We start from the raw sequence: 27,887 nt of genomic DNA, 5'->3' as shown, positions 1-27,887 counted from the left end.
CAGTTCTTGTATTACCCTCAACACATCTCGAGCCAAGTATTAGACAGCCACAGAGTTGGCATCTGCACCCATACGTCTTTTCAAATCTCACAAAGTAGTCTCCTTAACCACATTTGGGTCAAAAGGGCTAAATTTGGGCTATCGAGCCAGAGTACATACTTTTCAAGACGTATAGTATTAATCAGTGTGTTTGTAAGCCAGGGCTTTGGAGTCGGTATAAAATGGACTGACTCCTAAAATATATAATAAATTGGGTACAGTAGTTCAATGCAGAATGTGCTGAATATTTTTCATAGGAATTTGGGAAAGTTATGAAATGTCCTATAAATGGCTGTTCTATTCCTGATCTAAGGCTATATTCACACACAGCATTTTTCCTGCGTTTTTTGAGGATACGTTTTTCATCTGCAAAAGCAGATCAGCTTTTTAAAAAGCTGCATCACCTGAAAGGTTTTTGAGCTCATAGATAAAAGTTTTCAATAGCAAAAGCAGATTAGAAAAACGCCGCACAAACTGACATGCTCATTCAGCCCAAAAACGGATCCTCAAAAAACAAATGTGCCTGAGTGTCATATCTTCACACCCATTGACTTTGCTGGGATGCCCAGAGTCACTGCATTTTACTGCAAAAAACGGATCAGCAAAAAGCTGTGTGTGAATCATGGCCGTAGCCAGCGAGGGGCGGGGGGGCAGCTGCCCCCCCCCCCCCCTAGAAGCAGGGGCACGCACCTATCAAAACTCGTGTGCTGCAGTGCTCCCGTCCTGCACCGCCTCCAGACTGCAGGGGGCAATCTCCCCTCCTCTGTCCTGTCTTCTGCCGTCTTCACCAGAGAGAGGAGGGGGAGGGGTGCCTGCCCTGCACAGGATCCAGATTCCTGGACCCCGAGCTGGAGAAAGTGAGAAAGTTGTGCACAAGCTGCAGCTGGCAATAGGAGATGGTCTGCAAGAGGGACATGCTGGAAATCTGATTGGAAAAGTGAAGAAATTAGTTTTTGCCACCAGAACCCCTAAAATTGATTCCATCTTGAAGAGACGTGCTGGGAAAGGGGCAATTGTCGATCAAGCCACTCGGTGGGGCAGCACTTATTTAATGATTGAGCGATTGCTTGAACTAAAACTGTTTCTTATAGATATGGCGAACCCTCAGGCAGGGCTGTGGAGTCGGAGTCGTGGAGTCGGAGTTCGTGCTCATTTTGGTGGAGTCGGAGTTGGAGTCGGTATAAAATGGACCGACTCCTAAAATATATAATAAATTGGGTACAGTAGTTCAATGCAGAATATGCTGAATATTTTTTTCATAGGAATTTGGGAAAGTTATGAAATGTCCTATAAATGACTGTTCTATTCCTGATCTAAGGCTACATTCACACAGCGTTTTTCCTGTGTTTTTTGAAGATACGTTTTTCAGTTGCAAAAGCAGATCAGCTTTTTAAAAAACCGCATCACCTGAAAGGTTTTTGAGCTCATAGATAATGTTTTCAATAGCAAAAGCAGATTAGAAATCTGCTCGCTCTATCTATATATCCATTTATCCATATCTGTCTATCCATATCATATCTGTACCAAAAAGAATGAAAGCCGGGTAGTACACAGACTAACACTCCTTTTTTTTTAGCACCAGTCTGGTACACCACATAGCTGCCCAAAAGGACGCCCAGTACAGGCATCGCTCGTCTTCAGTAACATCAACTGATAGTTGGAATAAATAGACTGCATTCATCACCACATCTTCTTAAGGTGCAGGCTTTATTTTCAAGTGTAGGGGTGTGAAGTATGAGGTTCTGCAGCAGCTGAGGTTAGCAGTATGAGATTCTGCGGAACAGTATGAGGTTCTGCCCTCCCCCCCCCCCCCCCCCCCTAGGTTTGATCCTGGCTACGCCCATCGTGTGAATGTAACCTGAGGATATAGGCTGTATCTTAGCCAAGATAAGTCATAGTGTGTGTGTGTATGTATGTATATATATATATATATATATATATACACACAGTACAGACCAAAAGTTTGGACACACCTTCTCAATCAAAGCGTTTTCTTTATTTTCATGGCTATGAAAATTGTAAATTCACTCTGAAGGCATCAAAACTATGAATTAACACATGTGGAATTATATAATTAACAAAAAAGTGTGAAACAACTGAAAATACTGTATGTCTTATATTCTAGGTTCTTCAAAGTAGCCACATTTTGCTTTGATTTCTGCTTTGCACTCTTGGCATTCTCTTGATGAGCTTCAAGAAGTAGTCACCGGAAATGGTTTTCACTTCACAGGTGTGCCCTGTCAGGTTTAATAAGTGGGATTTCTTGCCTTTATAAATGAAGTTGGGACCATCAGTTGTGTTGTGCAGAAGTCTGGTGGATAAACAGCTGATAGTCCTACTGAATAGACTGTTAGAATTTCTATTATGGCAAGAAAAAAGCAGCTGAGTAAAGAAAAACGAGTGGCCATCATTACTTTAAGAAATGAAGGTTAGTCAGTCCGAAAAATTGGGAAAACTTTGAAAGTGTCCCCAAGTGCTTTGGCAAAAATCATCAAGCGCTACAAAGAAACTGGCTCACATGAGGACCGCCCCAGGAATGGAAGACCAAGAGTCACCTCTGCTGCGGAGAAGTTCATCCGAGTCACCAGCCTCAGCAATCGGTTAACAGCAGCTCAGAATAGAGACCAGGTCAATGCCACACAGAGTTCTAGCAGCAGACACATCTCTACAACAACTGTTAAGAGGAGACTTTGTGCAGCAGGCCTTCATGGTAAAATAGCTGCTAGGAAACCACTGCTAAGGACAGGCCACAAGCAGAAGAGACTTGTTTGGGCTAGAGAACACAAGGAATGGACATTAGACCAGTGGAAATCTGTGCTTTGGTCTGATGAGTCCAAATTTGAGATCTTTGGTTCCAACCACCATGTCTTTGTGCGACACAGTAAAGGTGAACGGATGGACTCTACATGCCTGGTTCCCACCGTGAAGCATGGAGGAGGAGGTGTGATGGTGTGGGGGTGCTTTGCTGGTGACACTGTTGGGGATTTATTCAAAATTGAAGGCATACTGAACCAGCATGGCTACCACAGCATCTTGCAGCGGCATGCTATTCCATCCTGTTTGTGTTTAGTTGGACCATCATTTATTTTTCAACAGGACAATGGCCTCAAACACACCTCCAGGCTGTGTAAGGGCTATTTGACCAAGAAGGAGAGTGATGGGGTGCTACGCCAGATGACCTGGCCTCCACAGTCACCAGACCTGAACCCAATCGAGATGGTTTGGGGTGAGCTGGACCGCAGAGTGAAGGCAAAAGGGCCAACAAGTGCTAAGCATCTCTGGGAACTCCTTCAAGACTGTTGGAAGACCATTTCTGGTGACTACCACTTGAAGCTCATCAAGAGAATGCCAAGAGTGTGCAAAGCAGTAATCAAAGCAAAAGGTGGCTACTTTGAAGAATCTAGAATATAAGACATATTCTCAGTTGTTTCACACTTTAATTATATAATTCTACATGTGTTAATTCATTGTTTTGATGCCTTCAGAATGAATCTACAATTTTCATAGTCATGAAAATAAAGAAAACTCTTTGAATGAGAAGGTGTGTACTGTATACATGCACATGTATACAGTGTATTACATATTTACAATTTATTAGTTTTTTGTGTTCTAAAGTTGTATTCCAATAAATAGATTTTATGTTCTATGGTAAATATCTTGATTATTGGATCATAGAAATGATTGAATGTCTGATGTTCACATTGTACTGCAATACATTTTTCACTTAAATATAAGCAATATATGTGGGAGTCGGTGTAAGGGAAATTAAGGAGTCGGAGTCGCAGGTTTGGCTTACCGACTCCACAGCCCTGCGCCTCAGGTAACCCTAAATGAAGGTCAATGGACACAGGTGGCTGAATTGAAGGAATTGCTTAATCACCCATTTACTGTGACTAAAAAATTACTAGCTGAGGATTTAACTCCTGGCATTTTCTTAAGGGAGTGGAAGAACTTGCTATTTTGTTTGTCCCAAAGAGGAGATTTAATCGCAGATGGCATTTCTGCTTCATTGAAATGGAGAGAGACACAGCTATTGGAAAATAAATTTTTTCTGGCAGCTGTTTATGTGGACCCAAGACATCGTATACTGCTTGATGATCAACAGCTTACTAAAGGAAAAAAAGCTCTGACTGAGGTAGCAGTTAGGATGAGTGGCCTAAAGGAGAACTGCCAGGCGCAAGAGGACTTGGGTCCTGACAGTGCTACTGCTGCCATATCTTCATCCTCATCAGATGAGGAGTTTGACTTTGACAAGTATTTGGATGACATGGAGCAGGGAAAGCCTTGCCACAAGGAAAAAGATTTCACTCCGTCTCCTATAGCAAGCAGATTGACCATATTTCAGCAAAATGTTTCACTTGCTCTCAAAGAAATAGAACAATTCAACCGTTCATCAAAACTGACTGTGCATGAGGCAATTCCTTTATACCCGGAAATTGTTAGAGATGTTGCCCATGTGGTTACGGCTTTGCCTCCAACCCAAGTTAGTGTAGAGAGGTTGTTCTCTAGCCTTAAAATTATTAGGGTTATTAGGTCAGATTTGAGGTAATCTATGAAGGAGGATCTGATGGAGGCAATTCTATTTCTTAGAACAAATTCATCATAGATTGCACAAATGTTATTTAGTGTGTTTTTGTTGAAAACTGTTTTTTGCCAATTACATAGTCTATTACATAGTGATATATATGTGTGTGTATATATATATATATATATATATATATATATATATATATATATATATATATATATATATATAAAATATGTGTGTATGTAATCGATATTACATATTTACAATTTTTTATAGTTTTTTGTGTTCTAAAGTTGTATTCCAGTAAATATATGTTATGCTCTATCTAAATATCGTGATTATTGTATCATAAAAATGATAAAATGTCTGATGTTCACATTGTACTACAATAAATTTTTCATTTAAATATAAGCAATATATGTGGGAGTCGTGGAGTCGGAGTCGCAGGTTTGGCTTACCGACTCGACAGCCCTGTTATAAGCAGCCATTGATGATGCACCATTGCTCTGGTTGCACATCTGCCGATCGGTGGCCCAGTGGTCACGTAATAGACCACTGGTATCAGCACTTATTGATACTGCAAGTAATGCAAAAGCAAAGCAGCACAACGTTCTACGTTTATAATTGTAAAACTAGTTTGAAGTGTAGGACGTTATCTGTAGTGAAAACTTAGGTGGTATAACCAGGACCATTTGTGCTGTATGTCACCACTGCTGCCAGATGTACAATTTTTTTATTTATTTTTTTCTTTAGAAACTTTTCTAAGAACTATTGTCTAGAGAAAAAAAGAACTCCAGAGTCAGTTTCCGCTCCATAATACTGAGGATGTAGTTTGCAGAAAAGTAAATTCCTGGATATATTTGAACTAATGCTAAATACAGTTCTCCCCTCATATTCCCCTTGTGTATGCTATGGATTTTAACCCCATTATAAATGAAGAATATTCTCTAAAGAGTCTTGTCATTGAATAAGCAGCAGCTATGAAATCTGTGATTTGAGCACAAAGTCTGCATTGTAGCTGTAAAAGTGAGGAATGTGCATGGCTCCAAAGCTGCTGTTAAAGTGTTTGGAGATTTGGCATCCTTTTCATTAAAGGGAATACTTTTTACTGATAACGAACACTGGCTTGAATTGTATTTATTTTTTGATTGCATTTTCTATATAAAACATTCACTAGCTGGAAACCTTTTTTTTGGCCCTTTTTAAGTCAGGGAGGCAGACGTGAGATCTCTAACTATCTTGGCTGTGTAAAGGCCCCGTCACACTAAGCGATAACGCTCGCAATATCGCTGTAACGTCACTGGTTTTGTGACGCAGCAGCGATATTGCTAGCGATATCGCTATGTGTGATACTTGCCTCCGACCAGCTCTCCCGCTGATTATCGCTGATCGCGCGAGAACGGCCTGGGCCGTTTCTCGTCGTCAGCTTCCTGTGGCGCCGACGAGCGACGCGTGGACGCGGGCGGGAGGACGTCAGGATCGCCGCGTCTGACAGGTAAGTAACGACCCCCGACCACTGCTGCATCACTGGTGAGATCTGTCTGTGTGGCAGCTCACTAGCGACCACTTAGCTATGCACCAGCGATCCATATCGTTGTTGGGATCGCTGGTGCATCGCTGAGTGTGACAGTACCTTTAGACTTTCTGCATCTGTGCTGAAAGTTACCACTGTGTGGGACACCCTGAATGTGCAGCATTTAAGTACAGGGGAGATCAGTGCTTCTTTTCTCTTGGTTATACCACCAACCACAGGGCGGATTTCATCAACCATGATATCAGTATAACGGCGCCGACCTGACACCGTCTGTAGGTTACTGTGGACAATCCTGCTGACAGGTTCCCTTTTAAGGCTGTGTACCCATGTAAGCGTTTTTTTTCCGCGTTTAAGCAGTTTTCCTGACAAAAACGCATACTAGAAGCATCCCATTGTTTTTAATGAATTCCGCAATTTTTGTGCAGATGATGTGTTTTTTACACGAGAAAACGCATCGCAGTAAAAACCGCACCATGTTAATTAATTTTGCAGAAAAATCAGCTTTTCTCACTATATTCTATGAGCAGGAGGATGCTTCTGTAAAAAAACCCACAAAAAAACGCATAAAAAAACGCTTTTCCTGGGAAGAAGTCCGTTTTTTTTCTGCATATGTGGGTACATAGCCTAAAGGGCCTGTCACACTAAGCGATATCGCTAGCAATATCGCTGTAACGTCACTGGATTTTGTGACGTAGCAGCGATATTGCTAGCGATATTGCTATGTGTGATACTGGCCTCCGACCGCTCCCCCCGCTGGTTATCGCTGATCGCGCGAGAACTCCTGGGCCGTTTCTCATTGTCAGCTTCCTGCTGTGGAGACGAGCGATGCGTGGACGCGGGCGGGAGGACGTCTTCATCGCCTCGTGTGACAGGTAAGTAGCGACCCCCGACCCCTGCGATGTCGCTGGTGAGATCGGACTGTGTGGCGATATTGCTATGTGTGATACTTACCTACAACCCGCTCCCCCGCTGTTTATTGCTGATCGCGCGAGAACAGGCTTGACTGTTTCTCGTCGTCAGCTTCCTGCTGTGACGACGAGCAACGCGTGGAGCCGGGCGGGAGGACGCAGGATCGCCTGGTGTGACAGGTAATTAGTGACCCCCGTCCCCAGCGATGTCGCTGGTGAGATCTGCCTGTGTGGCAGCTCACTAGCGACCACTTAGCGATGCACCAGCGATCCTGACCACGTCATATTGCTGGTCGGAATCGCTGGTACATCGCTAAGTGTGACAGTACCTTAAGAGTGTCTGTTGTTGGCTCTCTGTGTATTTAGCAAAATGCATGTTCTTCGGGTGATATGATCTGATCTTTTATGCAGCATAAAAGATCATCGTTCTCAGCTGAGAACAATGGCAGCCTAAGCGTACTGAGCGATATAGTGTAGACCACTCGGTGTTCTTTGTTTGCTTTGATCTGCCTAAGTAAACAGTCATTCAAGTGACCTGTCTTTTTGGTCTGTGTAAAGGGACACTAAGGCCCCTTCACATGACTGTATAAAACAAGTACCGGAAAAAACCGTGGCATCTGTGTTTTTCCGGTATGGCAAGAGAAAAATAAATTACAAAGCTTCTCCTATACTTTGCAATGTTAACCCCTTAGTGACAGCCATTTTGCAGCTTATTGACCAGGCCAATTTTTACAATTCTGACCACTGTCTCTTTATGATACTATAACTCTAGAACGCTTTAACGGATCATGCTGATTCTGAGATTGTTTTTTCGTCACATATTGTACTTCATGTTAGTGGTAAAATTTCTTCGACATGACTTGTGCTTATTTATGAAAAAAAAAACGAAATATGGCGAAAATGTTTAAAATTTTGCAATTTTCAAACTTTAAATTTTTATGCCCTTAAATCAGAGAGATATGTCACACAAATTTCATAATAAATAACATTTCCCACATCAGAGGAGCATCCAGCCCTACATAGACCATGACTATACTGCAATTTCAGACTCAAAACATCACCCTGCCAATAGTAACATGTCTCCAAAATCCCATATGACTGCCCCCCGAGGAAGCCAACGTGCGTCGGGGCACGTTCCTGGAGACAGATACTCGCCCACATGGGTAAGCACTAAAGGGCACTTTAATCTGCACCGTCACTTTATGGGAGAATTACTTTAGGACAATCACATGTACCATTCCCTTATAGTCCTGTCACCCTGCATTGGACTTTCCTTCCCTGGTTATATGGGATTTTGGAGACATGTTACTATTGGCTGGGTGATGTTTTGAGTCTGAAATTGCAGTATAGTCAGATCTTGTGCTTTACTTTATCATTCCATTCTCCCTTCTGGAGATTTTTTCTGTATGGTGCACATTGTAGTGCCCTGGTTGTGAGTATCTATAGGATTTCTGTTTCTCTCAACACCGACCACTTCATCTATCATTACTATGTTTATTGTGGATTTATGTGATGATTAATAAAAGGAATATTTTTATATGCTATTTTTGTCATGGTCTATGTAGGTCTGGATGCTACTCTAATGTGTGAATTCTGATTATGGGTGGAGTTGCCCATCCCCCTTGGGGACTTTGGAAAGTGTTTTTCACCCATTGTATCGGTTATATTAAACATTTCCCACGTGTCTACTTTACATCAGCACAATTTTGGAAACAAATTTTTTTTTTTTGTTAGGACGTTATAAGGGTTAAAAGTTGACCAGCGATTTCTCATTTTTACAACAAAATTTACAAAACCAATTTTTTTAGGGACCACATCATATTTAAAGTCATTTTGAGGGGTGTACATGACACAAAATACCCAAAAGTGACACCATTCTAAAAACTGGACCCCTCAAGGTGCTCAAAGCCACATTCAAAAAGTTTATTAACCATTCACAGGTGCTTCACAGGAACTGAAGCAATGTGGAAGGAAAAAATTAACATTTAACTTTTTTTTGCAAAAAAATTACTTTAGAACCAATTTTTTTTATTTTCACAAGTGTTAAAAAAAGAAATTGAACAAAAAAAATTTGTTGTGCAATTTCTCCTGAATATGCCGATACCCCATATATGAGGGCAAACCACTTTTTGGGCGCACGGCAGGGATTGGAACGGAAGGAGCACCGTTTGACTTTTTCAATGCAGAATTGGCTGGAATTGAGATTGGACACCATGTTGTGTTTAGAGAGCCTCTGATGTGCCTAAACAGTGGAAACCCCCCACAAGTGACACCATTTTGGAAACTAGGCCCCCTAAGGAACTTATCTAGATGTGCAGTGAGCACTTGGAACCCCCAAGTGCTTCACAGAAGTTTATAACGTACAGCCGTAAAAATAAAAAAAATCATATTTTTTTCACAAAAATTCATTTTACCCCCAATTTTTTATTTTACCAAGGGTAGCAAGAGGAATTGGACACCAAAAGTTGTTGTGCAATTTGTCCTGAGTATGCCGATACCCCATATGTGGGGGTAAACCTCTGTTTGAGTGCACGGTAGAGCCCGGAAAGGAAGGAACACCGCTTGAATTCTAATCTCAAAATTGTGAGACCGGATGCCGTGTCGGGTTTGGACATGTGCCTAAACAGCAGAAACAAACTGCAGGGCTCGGATAGGAAGGGGCACAATGTGACAAATTTGGCTTTATTTGAAAATCCTTTCAGGAATTATTACTCACAGAGGGAGGCATGCTCCTAAAAATACATTGGCTGATTATAAAACTTGGTCCTGCTAACAAAACAGTTGTCCCACATTGTAGCAGGAAAAATAAACTGTACTGGAATCAAGGGCAAAATGTGGAGGAAAATGCAGCCAACTATGTGGCAAAGCGGAGTTTGTTCCAAAGATGAAAGAACACCAGCTGGACTAGAATGACACAGACTTTCAGGGACTGGTCGTACAGCGTCCTTTTAGCGCCATCAATCCCTATATGAGAGGCGAATGTGCCAATAGACGTACAGCATAGGCTAGTTTCACATTTGCGCTTTATAGCGCAGCGACGGCCTGTGCACGGCCGCCGCTAAGCCCCACCCCCTGCCGGCTCCCTGCCCGCCCCTTCCGGTCATCGCCGCCTTCTAGCAACATGCGTTCGGCGCACCTTCAAAAGTGCGCAGCGCATGGCAAAATCCTGCTAGCGCACGGCCAGCGCACGATCTGCGCACCCTATGCTAAAGATAAGGTGCGCTAGAAGGCGGCGATGACCGGAAGGGGCGGGCAGGGAGCAGTGCGCAGGCCGTCGCTGCGCTATAAAGCGCAAATGTGAAACTAGCCATAGCAAGCTCCCACCCACCAAGGTCAGAACCGCTATATGCACAAAACAATCATTCCCCTACAGAATCTGTATTGTCTGGTACCAGAGGTTCGGCAAGAACCATACGGTAAAGTCCATAGTGTAAAAGTATGGAACTTCTTCATTTTTAGAAATCCTCCAATAAAATGATCATGCCCGTCACCAACATAAATATAAGTAATATAAATGGAAGCCAAAGTTTTGTGTAGCAAGACAGTCATAAAAACAGTCAAAGTTAGATAAATGGTAAAAAATGTTTGAGTAATCAAGTCCTAGAATTTTCAAATGACCTGACTTTTCAGTAACATTTGTGGGGTCCACACTCGAACGTACAGACGCGGGTACGTGGACGAGAATTTGTTGGAATAGTAGTTTGATATGGGATTGATGAAGTCCTAGAATTTTCAGACGACCTGACTTTTCAAGAACATTTGTGGGGTCCACACTCTGGGTTGTACAGACGTGGGTTACATGGATGAGAATTTGTTGGAATAGTAGTTTGATATGGGATTGATGAAGTCCTAGAATTTTCAGATGACCTGACTTTTCAAGAACATTTGTGGGGTCCACTCTATGGGTTGTACAGACGTGGGTGAGAATTTGTTGGAATAGTAGTTTGGTATGGGATTGATCAAGTGTTGGAATTGTGGAATGGGGTAAAATGGGATCTACTAATGAAAATGTTCTTTATTACTTGTTCCAAATTACTCTACTGGGGCCACTAAGTAGAAAATAAAGCTTATATAAAAAAAACTAATAATTGTAGGTGGTGTGGTAGGTCTCAAAGCAGGGGGAGATACAAAGGCCTGGTTGGGATGGGCATGTGGGGCAATAGTACCGGGAATCACTCCATTTGCCATGCTTCCTGCAAACCTGGCATCGTTTTTGAGGATACCTTTGGGTGGGAGGGACAGGGTGAGGAAAATGGTGCTCTGCAAGTCTCCGGGAATCCTCAGACTCAAAGGCTTCCCCCGGTGCCATTGACTCAAACATGAGGCCCTCAATAATTTTTTCCTGAAACTGGAGGAATGTAAGGGTCCTTGAAATTTTTTATATAGAACAAAGCTGTTATGTGGCAGTTTGAATGAGGTAGATTGCCACCTTTTTTATACCAGGCCCTGGTCTTTGCAGTAGGGAAATTAGGGGTCTCAATTTATTTAGCCGATCATAATTGGGGTCAGTTCTTGGAGGGGGCTTGGGAATTGTCACTGAAGTGGAGGAATCTCATCAGGGCTTCATAACGGACTTGGGACATGATGGCTGCAAATACAGGGGTGCTGTGGACAGCTTTTGTTGCCCAGTAAGAGCGGAGTGTGTTTTTTTTTTTTTTTTTACTAAACCCATATTCAGGGTAAGGCCTAAAAAGGGACATTGGTGGGCATCCAGGAACGGGAATGAAAGGCAGTGGGTTTTTGGGAAATATATTGACGGGCATATAGGTTTCTCTGGTGGGCGATCAATTCTAGGACTTCGGGGCTAATGAAAATTTGGAAATATTCAATGGGGGTAAAATTAGTGACATCTACTCTTATTCCAGGGACAGCAGCAAAAGGGGGAATTTGAGGGGAAAATGAGGTGTCATTATACCACAGTGACGACCGACTCCGCTACTATCGGGCTGAGGGATCCCGTGGAGGAAGAGTCGTCGTCACTATCTGAAATCTCAGCTTCAGAGGCAGATTCTGTTTCGCTGCCAGAGCAAAGCAGGCTGTAAGCTAGCTCCGCGCTGTAAGTTTTCTGCGCCATTTTATTTCCCTGCCTAATGAATACTAACCCTAATCTAACCCTTTTTTTCCCTTCTATCCCTAATATGTGTAACCCTAACGCTAGTAGCACGTATACCCTAACGCTAGTAGCACGTATACCCTAACGCTAGTGGCACGTATACCCTAACGCTAGTGGCACGTATACCCTAACGCTAGTGGCACGTATACCCTAACGCTAGTGGCACGTATACCCTAACGCTAGTGGCACGTATACCCTAACGCTAGTGGCACGTATACCCTAACGCTAGTGGCACGTATACCCTAACGCTAGTGGCACGTATACCCTAACGCTAGTGGCACGTATACCCTAACGCTAGTGGCACGTATACCCTAACGCTAGTGGCACGTATACCCTAACGCTAGTGGCACGTATACCCTAACGCTAGTGGCACGTATACCCTAACGCTAGTGGCACGTATACCCTAACGCTAGTGGCACGTATACCCTTAACCCTGGTAGTACGTATAATCCTAGCATGTATAACCCTAGCCCTAACCCTAAAATTTTTTTTTTTTTTTTTTTTTTAAATTATAGAAAAAAAAATGGGAAAAAAAAATATATAATTTTTTTTAGTATAACCCTGACAATGGGGATAGGGATGTGGGGATTTGGAGGGGTAATCTGATTTTTTTTTTTTTTTTTTAACACTGCGGATGCAGAAAAATCAGATTTTCTTTTGCTGACAGGACAGCATTTGAGCTGTAGTTTATCTCTCTTCTGTCCCAGAACAACTACAAGGAAAGAAGAGAGACAGCACAGCCCAAGTGCTGCCATATTTACTTATATTGGGGGCTTTGGTCACTGTGATAGGGTATATCACAGTGATCAAAGCCCAGCAGCCAATGAGAAAATTCTCACTGGTTGCTGGGTGCAGGTAGGCATGCGCCCGCCATTTTCTTTCTGCCAGAGGAAGGAGGGGGGCCAGGAGAGCGGGGGGAACTGAAAAGGTACCGAGGGGCAACGGAGGACCCGGGGACCCCTTTTCTCTCCCCTCTGATGAGAGGGGAGAGAAATTAAATGTAAAATCGCGTTTTTTTTTTAAATTTTTTTTTTGTTGCGGTCGCCGTTATAGAATTAACTAAATTATGGCCCGATGCTATCGCATCGGGAGGATGCGATGGCATCACACCTCTTGCCATGTTAACCCTCAACACACACACTCCTCAACACACACTCCTCTCACCTTTCACCATCTCCACTCACTCTTTCACTCCACATACGACCCCTTCTCTCACTCCGTCTCTCATACTCACGCCGTCATCGCCGCTGCTCCACGATCCCCGACATCTTCTTCCGCCGGCGCCATCCTGGATCCAGACGTTGTCCACGCCGGCGACATGTTCTTGCGGCGACGCCATCTTGAGTATCGTGAAATCCCGCGATAGTCAAGATGGCGTCGCCGGAAGAACATGTCGCCGGCGTGGATGACGTCGGGATCCAAAATGGCGTCGGCGAAATCTCGCGAGTTTTCGCCGACGCCATTTTGGATCCCGACGTCGTCCTCGCCGGCGACATGTTCTTGCGGCGACGCCATCTTGACTATCGCGGGATTTCGCCGATCCAAAATGGCGTCGCCGCAAGAACATGTCGCCGGCGTGGACGACATCGGGATCCAAAATGGCGTCGGCGTAATCTTGCGAGATTTCGCCGACGCCATCTTTTTGGATCCCGAGTCGTCCACGCCAGCGACATGTTCTTGCGGCGACGCCATCTTGAATCTCGCGGGATTTCACGAAATCCAAGATGGCGTCGCCGCAAGAACATGTCGGCGGCCTGGAGAACGTCTGGATCCAGGATCGCGGTGGCGGAGGAAGATGTTGGGGCAGCGACGATGACGGTGTGAGAGAAAGGAACGAATGTGGAGTGAAAGAGTGAGTGGAGGTGAAAGGTGAGAGGAGTGTGTGTTGAGGCGGTGTGGTGTGTTGAGGGTTAACGTGCGTGTGTGTGTGGTGACGTCACCGGTTACAACTGGACGGAAGTTGTTACAACCGGAAGCTGGTTAGGGCATTTATTATTATAGATGATGAGGAAGAAGCCGTCTGTTGTTGGCGGTGATGGCGTGTAGAGGCTTCTTCAGCCAATGTAATAGATTTAGAGTTAGGGGATTCGTGTGTGAGACGACGGCGTTTATAAGCCTTAATCTTGTCAAGTCGATGCTGTTTTTCCTCAGGAGTCTCATTAGCACGGCGTTGTTTTTGTCGTAGTGCTAAAGCTGCTTTCCTTTCACTGGCATTGGCATACTGTGCATCGGTATTGAATGGTGGTATTGATAGGGCAGAAACAGATTGCTGATTAGTTATGTCAGTGAACGGCATATGGGATGAAGTGTAGCAGTAAATTGTTCCACATGCTGATGTGGAAGCATCCTGTTGTGAGTCTAATAATAATGATGAGGAAGAGGCCGTCTGTTGTCGGCGGTGACGGCGTGCAGAGGCTTCTTCAGCCAATCTTATGGATTTAGAGTTAGGGGATTCGTGTGTGAGGCGACGGCGTTTATAAGCCTTAATCTTCTCAAGGCGATGGTGTTTTTCCTCAGGAGTCTCATTAGCACGGCGTTGTTTTTGTCGTAGTGCTAAAGCTGCTTTCCTTTCACTGGCATTGGCATACTTTTTGTTATGACTCATGTTGGCACAGGTAAAGGAGTCTATTTGGCAGTTATCTGGCAGTGAAGAAGGCGTCCTGGAGTATTGTAGAGTAAACAGATACTAATTGACCCTGTAATTGCCCAGCAGTAGTTATGAAGTGGTAGTGGCAAATTGGCCCTGTAGTTAGACACCGGCAGAGGAGCAAGGCAGCAGTAGTTATGGCGGTAGAGGCAAATTGGCCCTGTAATTAGACACCGGCAGAGGAGCAAGGCAGCAGTAGTTATGGCGGTAGAGGCAAATTGGCCCTGTAATTAGACACAGGCAGTGAACAGTCAGAGGCGCAAGGCAGCAGTACTTATGGCGGTAGAGGCAAATTGGCCCTGTAATTAGACACCGGCAGAGGAGCAAGGCAGCAGTAGTTATGACGGTATTGGCAAATTGGCCCTGTAATTAGACGCCAGCAGAGGAGCAATGCAGCAGTAGTTATGGCGGTAGAGGCAAATTGATCCTGTAATTAGACACCGGCAGAGGAGCAAGGCCGCAGTAGTTATGGCGGTAGAGGCAAATTGGCCCTGTAAATTAGACACCGGCAGAGGAGCAAGGCAGCAGTAGTTATGGCGGTAGAGGCAAATTGGCCCTGTAATTAGACACCGGCAGAGGAGCAAGGCAGCAGTAGTTATGGCGGTATAGGCAAATTGGCCCTGTAATTAGACACCGGCAGAGGAGCAAGGCAGCAGTAGTTATGGCGGTAGAGGCAAATTAGCCCTGTAATTAGACACCGGCAGAGGAGCAAGGCAGCAGTAGTTATGGCGGTAGAGGCAAATTGGCCCTGTAATTAGACACTGGCAGAGGACAAAGGCAGCAGTAGTTATGGCAGTATAGGCAAATTGGCCCTGTAATTAGACACCGGCAGAGGACAAAGGCAGCAGTAGTTATGGCGGTATAGGCAAATTGGTCCTGTAATTAGACACCGGCAGAGGAGCAAGGCAGCAGTAGTTATGGCGGTACAGGCAAATTGGTCCAGTAATTAGACACCGGCAGTAAACAGGCATAGGACCAAGGCAGCAGTAGTTATGGTGGTACAGGCAATGCCAAGCGTCCGCACAGAAAGTCGGCGTGAGGTAAATGACGCAATTTCACGAATGCAAGATGGCGTCGGCGGACGTCGTTAACACCTCTTGCCATGTTAACCCTCAACACACACTCCTCTCACCTTTCACCTCCACTCATGTCCACTCACTCTTTCACTCCACATACGTTCCTTTCTCTCACTCCGTTTCTCATACTCACACCGTCATCGTCGCTGCCCCGACATCTTCCTCCGCCGCCGCGATCCAGGATCCAGACGTTCTCCAGGCCGCCGACATGTTCTTGCGGGACGCCATCTTGGATTTCGTGAAATCCCGCGATATTCAAGATAGCGTCGCCGCAACAACATGTCGCTGGCGTGGACGACATCGGGATCCAAAAAGATGGCGTCTGCGAAATCTCGCGAGATTACGCCAACGCCATTTTGGATCCCGATGTCGCCCACGCCAGCGACATATTCTTGCGGGACGCCATCTTGGATGTCGTGAAGTCCCACGATATTCAAGATGGCGTCGCCGCAACAACATGTCGCTGGCATGGGCGACATTGGGATCCAAAATGGCGTCAGCGTAATCTCGCGAGATTTCGCCGACTCCATCTTTTTGGATCCCGATGTCGTCCACGTCAGCGACATATTGTTGCGGCGACGCCATCTTGAATCTCGCGGGATTTCACGACATCCAAGATGGCGTCCCGCAAGAACATGTCGGCGGCCTGGAGAACGTCTGGATCCTGGATCGCGGCGGCGGAGGAAGATGTCGGGGCAGCGACGATGACGGTGTGAGTATGAGAAACGGAGTGAGAGAAAGGAACGTATGTGGAGTGAAAAAGTGAGTGGACATGAGTGGAGGTGAAAGGTGAGAGGAGTGTGTGTTGAGGCGGTGTGGTGTGTTGAGGGTTAATATGTGCGTGTGTGTGTGTGGTGACGTCACCGGTTACAACTGGACGGAAGTTGTTACAACCTGAAGCTGGTTAGGGCATTTATTATAGAATTAATAACGGTGATCACAACCCCGGGGTCGGTAAATACCGACCCGAATCATGTTCTCCAGGGTCTTGGCTGCCTCGTAGAAAATAATCCGACTGTGGGGGGCGCTGTTTACTTTTTCCACAGTGCTGTTTATTAACGGCGCTGTGGTTTAAGTACCCTAAAGGTACTGTCACACTAAGCGATATCGCTAGCAATATCGCTATAACTTGTGACGTTATAGCGATATTGCTAGCGATATCGCTGTGTCTGATACTTGCCTCCGACCGCTCCCCTGCTGGTTATCGCTGATCGCGCGAGAACATCCAGGACTGTTTCTCGTCGTCAGCTTCCTGTGGCGCTTCCTGTGGAGTCGGGCGGGAGGACGCAGGATCGCCTAGTGTGACAGGTAAGTAGCGATGTCGCTGGTGAGATCTGCCTGTGTGGCAGCTCACTAGCGACCACTTAGCGATGTACCAGCGATCCTGACCGCGTCATGTCGCTGGTGCATCGCTATGTGTGACAGTACCTTTAGCAACGGCCGTTAAAAGGCGTATTGGCGGTCGTTAAGGGGTTAAACACAATACAGCACACGGATCGTATCTGAGTGCTGTATGTGTTTTACATGGACCCATAGGCTTGTATTGGTCCTTGTCTGTGCTGCCTGTGAAAAGACAGGTCTCTGTGTTTTACATGGACACACGGACATGTGCATAGCAGCATAGATTATAATGGGTACGTGTCATCTCTGAAAAAAGCAAGCAAAAAGAAAACTGATGCAACACAGACTGCACACGGAGAAACCTTACCCCTTAGACCTCAGTCCAGAGCCTCTCACCTAGCCAAATCAGTTCTCATATTTTGCACTGATGAGGGCCAATAGCCCGAAACGCAGTGTCTGCAAATTTGAGATTCTGATTTGGCTTTTATCCTATGTCATTTTGCAAGACTTGTTAAAAGATTGATTGTAACTTGTAGGATCTCTGTTTCCAACAGGTGGCACTATAGAGTTCAAGTCCTCTTTCTCTCTGAAGAGGCAATTTGCATACATGAACCTGTGAAGGGGGCCTAGGATAAACCCTTTAGAAGCCTCTTCTGGAAGGTTAGCTTTTCAGAAGCAGCCATGTTTTCCTTTAGCAGATTAACACTTTAGATGCAGCTGTATCTTCCATTGTCTGAGCTGCATAATTTAAAGAAATATACTTTTTACAGGTCTGATATAGAGCCATATCCAGCCCAACACCACATGCACACAGTTGGAACCTCTCCAGATTTTGAGCTCACTTTGGTAAAATGAAAGTAAAATCTGTTGATGAATGATCTCAAATCAGACGATTTCCTGCATTATTACAGCATCTGCCCTTTTCTTTTTTCTCCGAAATGATGGGTCCTGTTTGAAGAGGACCTGTCTGGTTTTCTGACATGTTTGTTTCAGTAAATCCTTGTATATATCAAATGCTAATTTTAGAGTGCATTTTTCTTGTGTTTTTCGTTCTAAAACGACAAGTCTGCAGATACTCTATACCTGCAGACTTCTGAAGCTTCATAGCTCGCGCACTGCCTGCTGTGAGGATTCTCAGGTGTCCAATGTTGGGAATGGCGGTTAAGTGACCGCATATGGTGGGTATATTCCCGTCCTGATTCCATCTAGAATGTTTCCAACACACTCTGTGCATCCATATTGTGCGAGGCCAGAAACGGTTGATTCTGGCCTGGGAGTATGCATATTGCATACTTGCGATCACATGACCGCCGTTCCCGGTGCTGATGCCAGAGAATCCTCACACCATGCTGTAGATACAATGGAGAATTCACAAGTCTGTCACATGGTCACTGCAGACTCGCCGTTTTAGATTGGGCAGCCACTCTTGTTCGCCATTCCTAGTGGGCATAAACATTCCCTTTTGTCATTGTGTCCCTCCGCCGTCTGATTATTCACAGTCCTCTCTGGTGTAGGGACATGCACTTTGATAAAGGGGAGTGATAACACTCAGTTTAAAGAGAACCTGATGACTGATACATGCTGCCCAATCAGCAAGCAGCATGTCTCTAACACCGGCTGTATGATTCAGCAAATTTGATTTAGACCATGACTACAGCAGATGCACACACCCATGTTTTTAGGAGCACCTATTATAACAGTTAAATAGTACCTTCATTTGATATACTTTTTAAATTCTTTTCAGATTTCTTTTGATGGAATCTATGCAAACATGCGAATGGTCCACATTCTTACTTCAGTTGTGGTAAGCTCCTTCTGCATGGATTCTGCCTTGTTCTTCACAGCACTAGCTAGCTGATGGAAGCCTTACATAGTTTACTAGTCCATTTTGAGGTTGCAAATGCGATTTAAATATTTCAGCTTATATTTAAAGAGATTTTCTCATCTCAGACATAAAGACCTGAGCTATAGGAGACTTGAGCCTCAGCTGCAGTCCAAAGCAATACATTGCGTTTCATGGAATCTTATGGACTACAGCCGTCACTCAAAATCAATGTATAACAGTACAAAAATTCTCTATGCAACTGTAACTACATGGGACATTTATAGAAGCAAAAAAAAAAAAAATGGTGAAACAGGTTGTTTTTCTTCATAATGTATCCAATATTACTTCATCCAATGTATATGCAAATAGAAATAACTTTGCAGTATATTGTGCAGATGGAGATCACGGCACCAAGATCTCAGGAGATAAGATTTCAGCGCTGAAATCTCAGCTCCGAGATCTTGATGCCGAGATCTCCATCTGCGTGTGCTCCGCGGCCATTTTCCCGGAGTCCATCCCACAGGAAACCATGAAACTGCGTGGGGCTGTTGCCTTCCACAAAATGTCTGCAGAGCCTCCCGCCGCACCAGAGACACCTGCAGCAGCACCGCCGGACACCCCTGCAACAACGGTACCGGTAAGGTATATGTGCATTATAAAACTCGCCCCCATTTTCGCCCTTATAATCTGAAAAATACAGTATATCCTTTGTACCGGTGCTTGTCACAAAATTAGAATATCATCAAAATATGTCCCTTCCCTATAAAATTAATAGAAAGAATTTGAAGAAAAAGTTCAAATTTATTTCAGTTTTTCAATACAATAAGTGAAACTTGTATCTCGTATAGTTATTAGAGTGATCTATTTCAAGTGTTTTTCTGTTCGTTTTGATAATTACTGCCAATGAAAATCCAAAAGTCATTATCTCAGTAAATTAGAATACTTTATAACACCGTGTTGAAAAATTATTTTAAAATCCAAAATGTTGGCCTACTGAAATGTATGTTCAGTAAATGCACTCAATATTTGGTCCGGGGCTCCTTTTGTATCAATTACTGCATCAATGCTGCGTGGCATGGAGGCGATCAGCCTGTGGCACTGCTGAGGTGTTGTGGAAGCCCAGGTTGCTTTTATAGTAGCCGTCAGCTTGTCTGCATTGTTGGGTCTGTTGACTCTCATCTTCCCCTTAACAATACCCCATAGATTCTCTATGGGGTGAAGGTCAGGCGAGTTTGCTGGCCAATCAAGCACAGTGATACTGTTGTCTTTAAATCAGGTATTGGTACTTTTGGCAGTGTGGACAGGTGCCAAGTCCTGCTGGAGAATGAAATTTCCATCTCCAAAAAGCTTGTCAGCAGAGGGAAGCATGAAGTACTCTAAATATTTCCTGATAGACAGCTGCGCTGACTTTGGTTTTGATAAAACACAGTGGACCTACACCAGCAGATGACATGGCTCCCGAAACCATCACTGATTGTGGAAACTTCACACTAGACCTCAAGCAGCTTGGATTGTGGCCTCTCCACTCTTCCTCTAGACTCTAGGACCTTGATTTCCAAATGAAATGCAAAATTTACTTTCATCCTGAAAATAACACCTTGGACCACTGAGCAGCAGTGCAGTTCTTTTTCTCCTTGACCCAGGTTAGATGCTTCTGGCGTTGTCTATTGGTCATGAGTGGATTGACGCAAGGAATGCAGCACTTGTAGCCCATTTGTCCTGAATACGTCTGTGTGTGGTGGCTCTTGAAGCAATGACTCCAGCAGCAGTCCACTCCTTGTGAATCTCCCCAAAATTTTGAAAGGCCTTTTCTTAACAATTCTTTCAAGACTGCGGTTATCCCAGTTGCTTGTGCACCTTTTTCTACCACACTTTTCCTTCCACTTAGCGTTCCATTAATATGCAGGGATACAGCACTCTGTGAACAGCCAGCTTCTTTAGCAATTACCTTTTGTGGCTTACCCTCCTTGTGGAGTGTGTCAGTGACTGCCTTCTGGACATCTGTGAAGTCAGCAGTCTGCCTCATGATTGTGGAGCCTACTGAAACAGACTAAGGGACCTTTTCCAACACTTCGGAAGCCTTTGCAGGTGTTTTTTTTTTTTTTTTTTTTTTAAATTATTGAAATCTACTGAGATAATGACTTTTGGGTTTTTATTGACTGCAAGCCATAATAATGAACATTAACAGAAATAAACACTTGAAATAGATCACTCTGTAATGACTCTATATACTTTTTGTATAGAAGAACTGAAATAAATTAACTTGATAATATTCTAATTTTGTGAGAAGCACCTCTGTATATGCCTCTAGAAGCACCATTCATTTCCAAAAATATCTCGCTACTGTCCTTTTGCCAAATTTTTTTTCCCCCTCCCCATTACTTTTATTTGTTCTCTACTGTTTTCACCATAAATTCTGATCGCAGAGCGATGCTCAGCAAGTCGCACCTTTACACTGCTCAACATTTGACCCACACATCACAATCCACATAAGCATTTTAAAAAAAATATACCACATTGGCGGAATTGCATGTAATAGAAACATTTATTGGTATTTTTGTGACCATAACGGGGTGGAATTTGTGGTCGCCTTTAAAGGGAACCAGTCGCGTCATTTTTAGCAACGGAACTGTCTCCAGTGTGGTGTTAGTGATGCCATGTGCATCACGAACATGTTGTTCTAAATGGTGCTGTAATCCTCTACAACAATCTTTGTATAGATATATAGTACGAAGGAAGAAATGATCCAGCTCCCGGCATGCCAGATATCAATAAAACAAGTACGGTAGATTCTTTATTCCAGTGGATTTAAAAACCGGTAAGCATCCAAACGATATTCATACTTTGTCCATGGTAGGAGACTGGGAACACGGGGAAAGACATATATGATCATCAGACGTGTTTTGAACAGAGCTTATTCTTAATCTTGGTGTGAATCTAAGAACATGCTCTGTTCGTCTGATGATCATGTGTCTTTCCACATGTCCCCCCTGTCTTCTACTATGGACTATGAATAGCGTTTGGGTGGTTACCTGTTTTTAAACCGATTGGAATTAAGAATCTACTTGTTTTATCGATATTCGGCATGCTGGGAGCTGGATCATTTCTTCCTTTGTTTTGCATTGGGCGCCTGCAACAGCGCTGATCACAGACATTCGGATCTGTCACAGCTGGTGGCGGGTGAGCTGGTTTTCCCCATGTTATGTGATCGATATATAGTACCTTCTCTTACAGTCATAGGGGTAGCACTTCATTTTCTTTGTCTTGGACTCGTCATATCGATCTTGCCCACACACTCTGATTTCTGTAAAATCCTGTGCTTGCACAATGTAGAGCATGGTCACTTAGCCCATGACTCCCAGTAGCTCCGGTGCATGTGCGTAGTCAATGAAGCTAGGTACATACAGTTGTGCTCAAAAGTTTTCATACCCCAACAGAATTTTTGCTTTCTTGGCCTTTTTTCTGTGAATATGAATGACGACACCAAACCTTTTTCTCCACTCATGGTTAGTGGTTGGGTGAAGCCATTTATTCTCAAACTACTGTGTTTTCTCTTTGGCGAACAAGGAGGGGGAAAAAATTCAAAGTACAACAAAGGGTCATAAAAATTGCTTTATTCAGAAGTGAGGCAAGGTGAAAGAGGCACAAGTACAATGCTGTAAAGCCATAAAAACATCACCCACAAATAGGGACACAGAGGCCCATGTTGCCAATACTGCACTCAAATATAATCATGATAATAAAAAATAGATTACACCTAGCAACTAATAATGGTAGGTACAATGCACATGACATTGTACCCAGGGACCCCCTGCTTGCCATCTGCTACAGTGTCCAGGTAATAGCTAATATTGAGTATAATATGTGTATATGTTTTTGAATTCTGCTTTGTTCCATTGATCCACAGCCTGGCCATTTGTCATGTGATTTTCCATTTGTTGAATGCTGATAACTGGCAGCATGAATTAACTGGATATCTTTTTGTATCCCTTTCCTGTTTTAGACAGTTCAACTACCTTTTCCCATAGATCCTTTGAAAATTCTTTTGCTTTCCCCATGACTCACAATCCAGAATTGTCAGTGGCTGGATGAAAGATGCAAGAGTCTGTCTGGATCCCAGAAACTCACTCAGCTTTTATGCACACACCCTGATTACAAGCAAACAAGTCACAGGGGAGGATGTTATCTTTAGTAGCCATTCAAACCCATTTGTGTGCATGTTATCAGGCCAAAATGACCAGTGTATGTGAACTTTTTATCAGGGTCATTTTGATGTTTTGGGTTGTCCTTATGATTTAAAAAGAGAAAACACAGTAGTTTGAGGGTATGTGCACACATTGCAGATTCATGTGCGGAACCACAGCGGATTTGGCCCTGTGGATCCGCAGCAGTTTTCCAAGTGATGTACAGTACGGTGTTATCATATGGGAAAACAAAAACCGCTGTGCACATGCTGCGGAAAATTGTGTGGAAACGCAGCTGTTTAATTTCCCACAGCATGTCAATTCTTTCGTGCGGATTCCGCAGCGTTTTACACCTGTTCCACTCTGCGAATCCGCAGGTGTAAAAACACAGGCGTAATCCGCACTAAATCCGCAGGTGAAACGCAGACATTTTGACCTGCGGATTCTGAAAATTCCATGCTGAAAATTCCGCACACGAATCCACAGTGTGTGCACATACCCTGACAGTAAACTTTTGAGCACAACTGTACACCCATATTCAGTGCGCATGCTCGGGGAACCGCTCTTCACAGCGCAAGAGAGGGATTTTGTAGGAGTGACGTCTGCGTACCCCAGAACATCAGAGTTTGTGGGCGTCAATATGACGAGCTAGTGACAGAAAATGAAGCGCCACCCCTATGACTAAAAGTGAAGATACTGTATATACAAAGTGATTTTTGGAGATTAAGGTACTATTTTGATTGAGAACATGTTAGTGATGCACATTGCATAACTAACAACAAACACACTGGGGACAGTTTAGTTGCTAAAAATGACATGACAGATTCCCTTTAATTATGGAGCTACAATTTTGACAGTTCAAATATAGGTAGGTACCTTTGTTACCAGGTCTAAAAAAGAAACTTGTTTTGGCAATTTCGGATTATTGATATCTGACCACACCAAGCTGTTAGACAGTGTTTTTCATTTTCGATAAATGAACTTAGTGGGATGTACATGAATCCCCATTTTTAATGAGCATTCTATTTTGATTAAAAGATCTAGCAATAAATATTGGAGTTTGTTGCTGCATGATCCCAAATTTGGTTGCCTTTTTAAATATCTCCCCCCCCCCCCCATGTTCATTTACTGAAAAGGAAGAGCGCTGTTCAACAGCTTGGTGCGGTTAGATATAAGAAATCTGACTTTGCCTAAACAAGTCTTGTTTTTTATAGACCTCGTAACAAAGGTGCCGTCTCATGTTTGAACTGTCAAAATTGTAGCTCCATAATTAAAGATGACCATATAGCCCACCCCACTATGGGCACAAAAATACCAATAAATTGTCTTTCTATATGTAATTTCGCCAATGTGGTATATTTTCTATAATGCCCATGTGGATTGGGATATGTAAGCTAAACGTTGGGCAGTGTAAAAGTGTAACTTGCTGAACTTCGCTCTGCGATCAGAATTTATGGTGGAAAACCTAAAAGACCAAATAAAAGTAATGAGGAGGAAAAAATAAAAACAGCTGAAAAAAAAAAAAAAAAAGTTGCCGAAATGACAGAAGCAACACATTTTTGGAAACCTTAAACATGCTTTCAGAATTAAAATGGATGGTGCTTGGAGGTGAATACAAAGGATAATATATATCAGATGCAAAAAGAAGTTATTACAAATAGAAGAATATTAGATGTTCTCTAGATACGGTTTCCCCAAAAGGGTTAAATGAGGGATGTAACTTTAATGTATCTTTTGTAAATATTACATGAAATATGTTTTTGTATAACACTTGCTTTCTATAATGCAATAAAAAAAAAAGTTATTCCATGTCCACAATGTGTCCACTGGTGCCTGCGGAGACTGACATGAGGCGCGTCTTTCCAGACCTCCGCATATCAATTTCTCTTGTGGAGACACTAGTAGAATCTATTGGACGCGGTGAATCCGCACAGTTCAGTGAACACATGCGAATTCACCTGCGTTGAATAGATGGCATCGCTTTGGACTCGGCAGACATGTGCTACATCCAAAGCGCTTCTACTTCCGGTTTGTGTGCTCCCGGCCTTATGTTCTCTATATTGATTGATGTGAACAAGCTGTTTTGTACTAAATTGGTTTTGGGTCATGTGGTGTGCGCCATTATAAGGAAATAATAAAAAAGATTGCAAGCTTGACAAAAGGGGAGGTTCTCCGGAACATCGCTGCAGGTGTGCTTCCCTCATTGTCGGTCAGTGTCTCTGCCCTCCTATTCTATTCATGAAAGAGCGCGCCTGCGCAGGGATCACGCACACCGAGGATTTCTCTGCAAGTTGGAAGCTTGTTGAAGCCTGTACCACATCGGTATCTGGATGATTTGTTCACAGTGGTGAATATACTGCAAAACGAGTTCTATTGTTTGTATATATATATTGGATGAAATAATATTGGATAAATTATGAAGAAAAACAACCTGTTGCACCATTTTTTTTTTTTTTGTTTTGTGTAAACTATAGTCAGTTGTGTGGAACTTTAGTATTAAATAAGCCATTTTTTCAGTATTTGAATTATTTATAGAAGTAATCATAAATGTCTGATAGGTGGTGTTTTCTTAAAGGGAATCTGTCACCTAATTTTCGGCCTATCAGCTGCGGCCACAGCCATCTGGGGCTTATCTACAGAATTCTGTCATGCTGTAGATAAGCCCCCCATGAAACCTGAAAGATAAGAAAAACACGTTAGATTATACTCACCGGGGGGCGAGGGCAGTGGGTGTCGCCGTCCGATCCGGCGCCTCCCATCTTCATACGATGACGTCCTCCTTGCTTCTTCGGCTCCTGTACAGGTATACTTTCTCTGCACTATTGAGGGCAGAGCAGAGTACTGCAGTGTGCAGGCGCCGGAGCTCTCTGACCTTTCCCGACTCCTGCGCACTGTAGTAATTTACTCTGCCCTCAACAGGGCAGAGAAAGTACGCCTGCGCAGGAGCCAAGGGAGAATGCAAGGAGGACGTCATCGTATGAAGATGTGAGGCGCCGGACCGGACTGCGACACCCACGGCCCCCCGGTGAGTATAGTCTAACGTGTTTTTCTTATCTTTCAGGTTTCATGGGGGGGCTTATCTACAGCATTACAGAATTCTGTAGATAAGCCCCCGATGACTGTGGCCGCACCTGATAGGCCGAAAATTAGGTGACAATCAGGTGCGGCCACAGCCATCGGGGGCTTATCTACAGAATTCTGTAATGCTGTAGATAAGCCCTCCCATGAAACCTGAAAGATAAGAAAAACACGTTAGATTATACTCACCGGGGGGCGGTGGGTGTTGAGGTCTGGTCCGGCGCCTCACATCTTCATACGATGACTTCCTCCTTGCCTTCTCCCTCGGCTCCTGTGCAGGTGTACTTTCTCTACCCTGTTGAGGGCAGAGTAAATTACTACAGTGAGCAGGAGTCGGGAAAGGTCAGAGAGCTCCGGCGCCTGCGCACTGCAGTACTCTGCTCTGCCCTCAATAGTGCAGAGAAAGTATACCTGTACAGGAGCCGAAGAAGAAGCAAGGAGGACGTCATCATATGAAGATGGGAGGCGCCGGATCGGACGGTGACACCCACCGGACCGGACGCCTTGCTGAGTATAATCTAACTCATTTTTCTTATCTTTCAGGTTACATCTTTGCTTATCTACAGCATTACAGAATGCTGTAGATAAGCCCCTGATGGCGGTGGCCGCAGTTGATAGTCCAAAAATGGGATGACAGATCCTCTTTAAGGCATCACTCCAGTGTGGGGTTTTTTTTTTTTTTTTTTTTAAGTGCAGCTTTGGAGCGGCGCTACTAATCACGAAGTTTCCTGCCACTACTATTACTGTATACTTACCACTCTGTTTTCAGCTCTTTCCAGTGCTCCTGCGGTCTTGTGCCATCATCCTGTGACCACAACTTCTGATTGACTTGAAGTCAGAGATACCTGTCACAAGCTTTTGGTGCAAGTCTATGAGAGCCAGAAAGAGACTCTTATAGAGTTGTATTGAAAGTGACCTCAGAGACCGACTGGAGCAGTGGAAGACAGCGGATGGTAAGTATAAGACTAGGTGCAGGGACCATGCATAATATTAGTACTACTCCAGCACTGCAAAAAAAAAAAAAAAAAAATCGTAGGAGTATTGCTTCAAGCCCCCCATGTATTATTGTTTTATATACACTTATATCAAATATACTTTATATATGGATTAAATAAACATGGGACTGTAACTTTCTTTACATTTATCTGTGCATCAGTGCTCTCTGAACCAGTCTTTAGTTTAGACTCCCAGCTTTCCTTTTATGTAAACCTTCATTCTACTGCTTTCCAATATAAAATGATATTTACAGCAGATTTTTTTCATTAAATAAGTGTTTTTCCTCCTTCCCTTTCTTCTCTTCCTATTAGGGTTCAAAGTGTGAAGTACATGTGAAAAATGGTAGTGTGTATGAAGGTGTTTTTAAAACCTATAGTCCTAAGGTAAGTGAAGTTATGTCCATCAACTGGTATAAAATAAGAAAAAAAAATCCTGCCATAAGGCATCTCTTTGCCGATGCATTTCATTCTGCAATGTTATGTAAATTTTATTTATTTATTTTACTCATTTATATAGCGCCATTAATTCCACTGCACTTTACAGGCATTATGTAAATACAGTATAATATCTTACGGATAACATCTTGATTGGTGGTCATCCATACAGGGAATCTAAAAT

At 43.6% G+C, this 27,887-nt stretch overlaps 1 protein-coding gene across 12 annotated transcripts in view; it reads left to right on the top strand.

Moving 5' to 3' along the window:
- The window catches only part of ATXN2 (ataxin 2), a 182,842-nt gene that overhangs the window by 40,898 nt on the left and 114,057 nt on the right, over positions 1-27,887 (top strand). For 11 of the 12 annotated variants that reach the window (XM_073564973.1, XM_073564585.1, XM_073564473.1 and 8 more), the window contains exons 3-4: positions 18,931-18,990; positions 27,581-27,652. In XM_073564973.1, coding sequence (XP_073421074.1) covers positions 18,958-18,990; positions 27,581-27,652 — 105 coding nt within the window. In that variant the 5' untranslated portion in view covers positions 18,931-18,957. The remainder of the gene's footprint in view (positions 1-18,930; positions 18,991-27,580; positions 27,653-27,887) is intronic. The other variant, XM_073564778.1, reaches the window with a different exon arrangement.

Source organism: Dendrobates tinctorius, unplaced genomic scaffold, assembly GCF_039654945.1.
Source record: "Dendrobates tinctorius isolate UK_male_01 unplaced genomic scaffold, ASM3965494v1 ptg000003l, whole genome shotgun sequence".
Lineage (NCBI taxonomy): Eukaryota > Metazoa > Chordata > Amphibia > Anura > Dendrobatidae > Dendrobates > Dendrobates tinctorius.
This window is presented reverse-complemented; position numbering and strand designations above follow the sequence as displayed.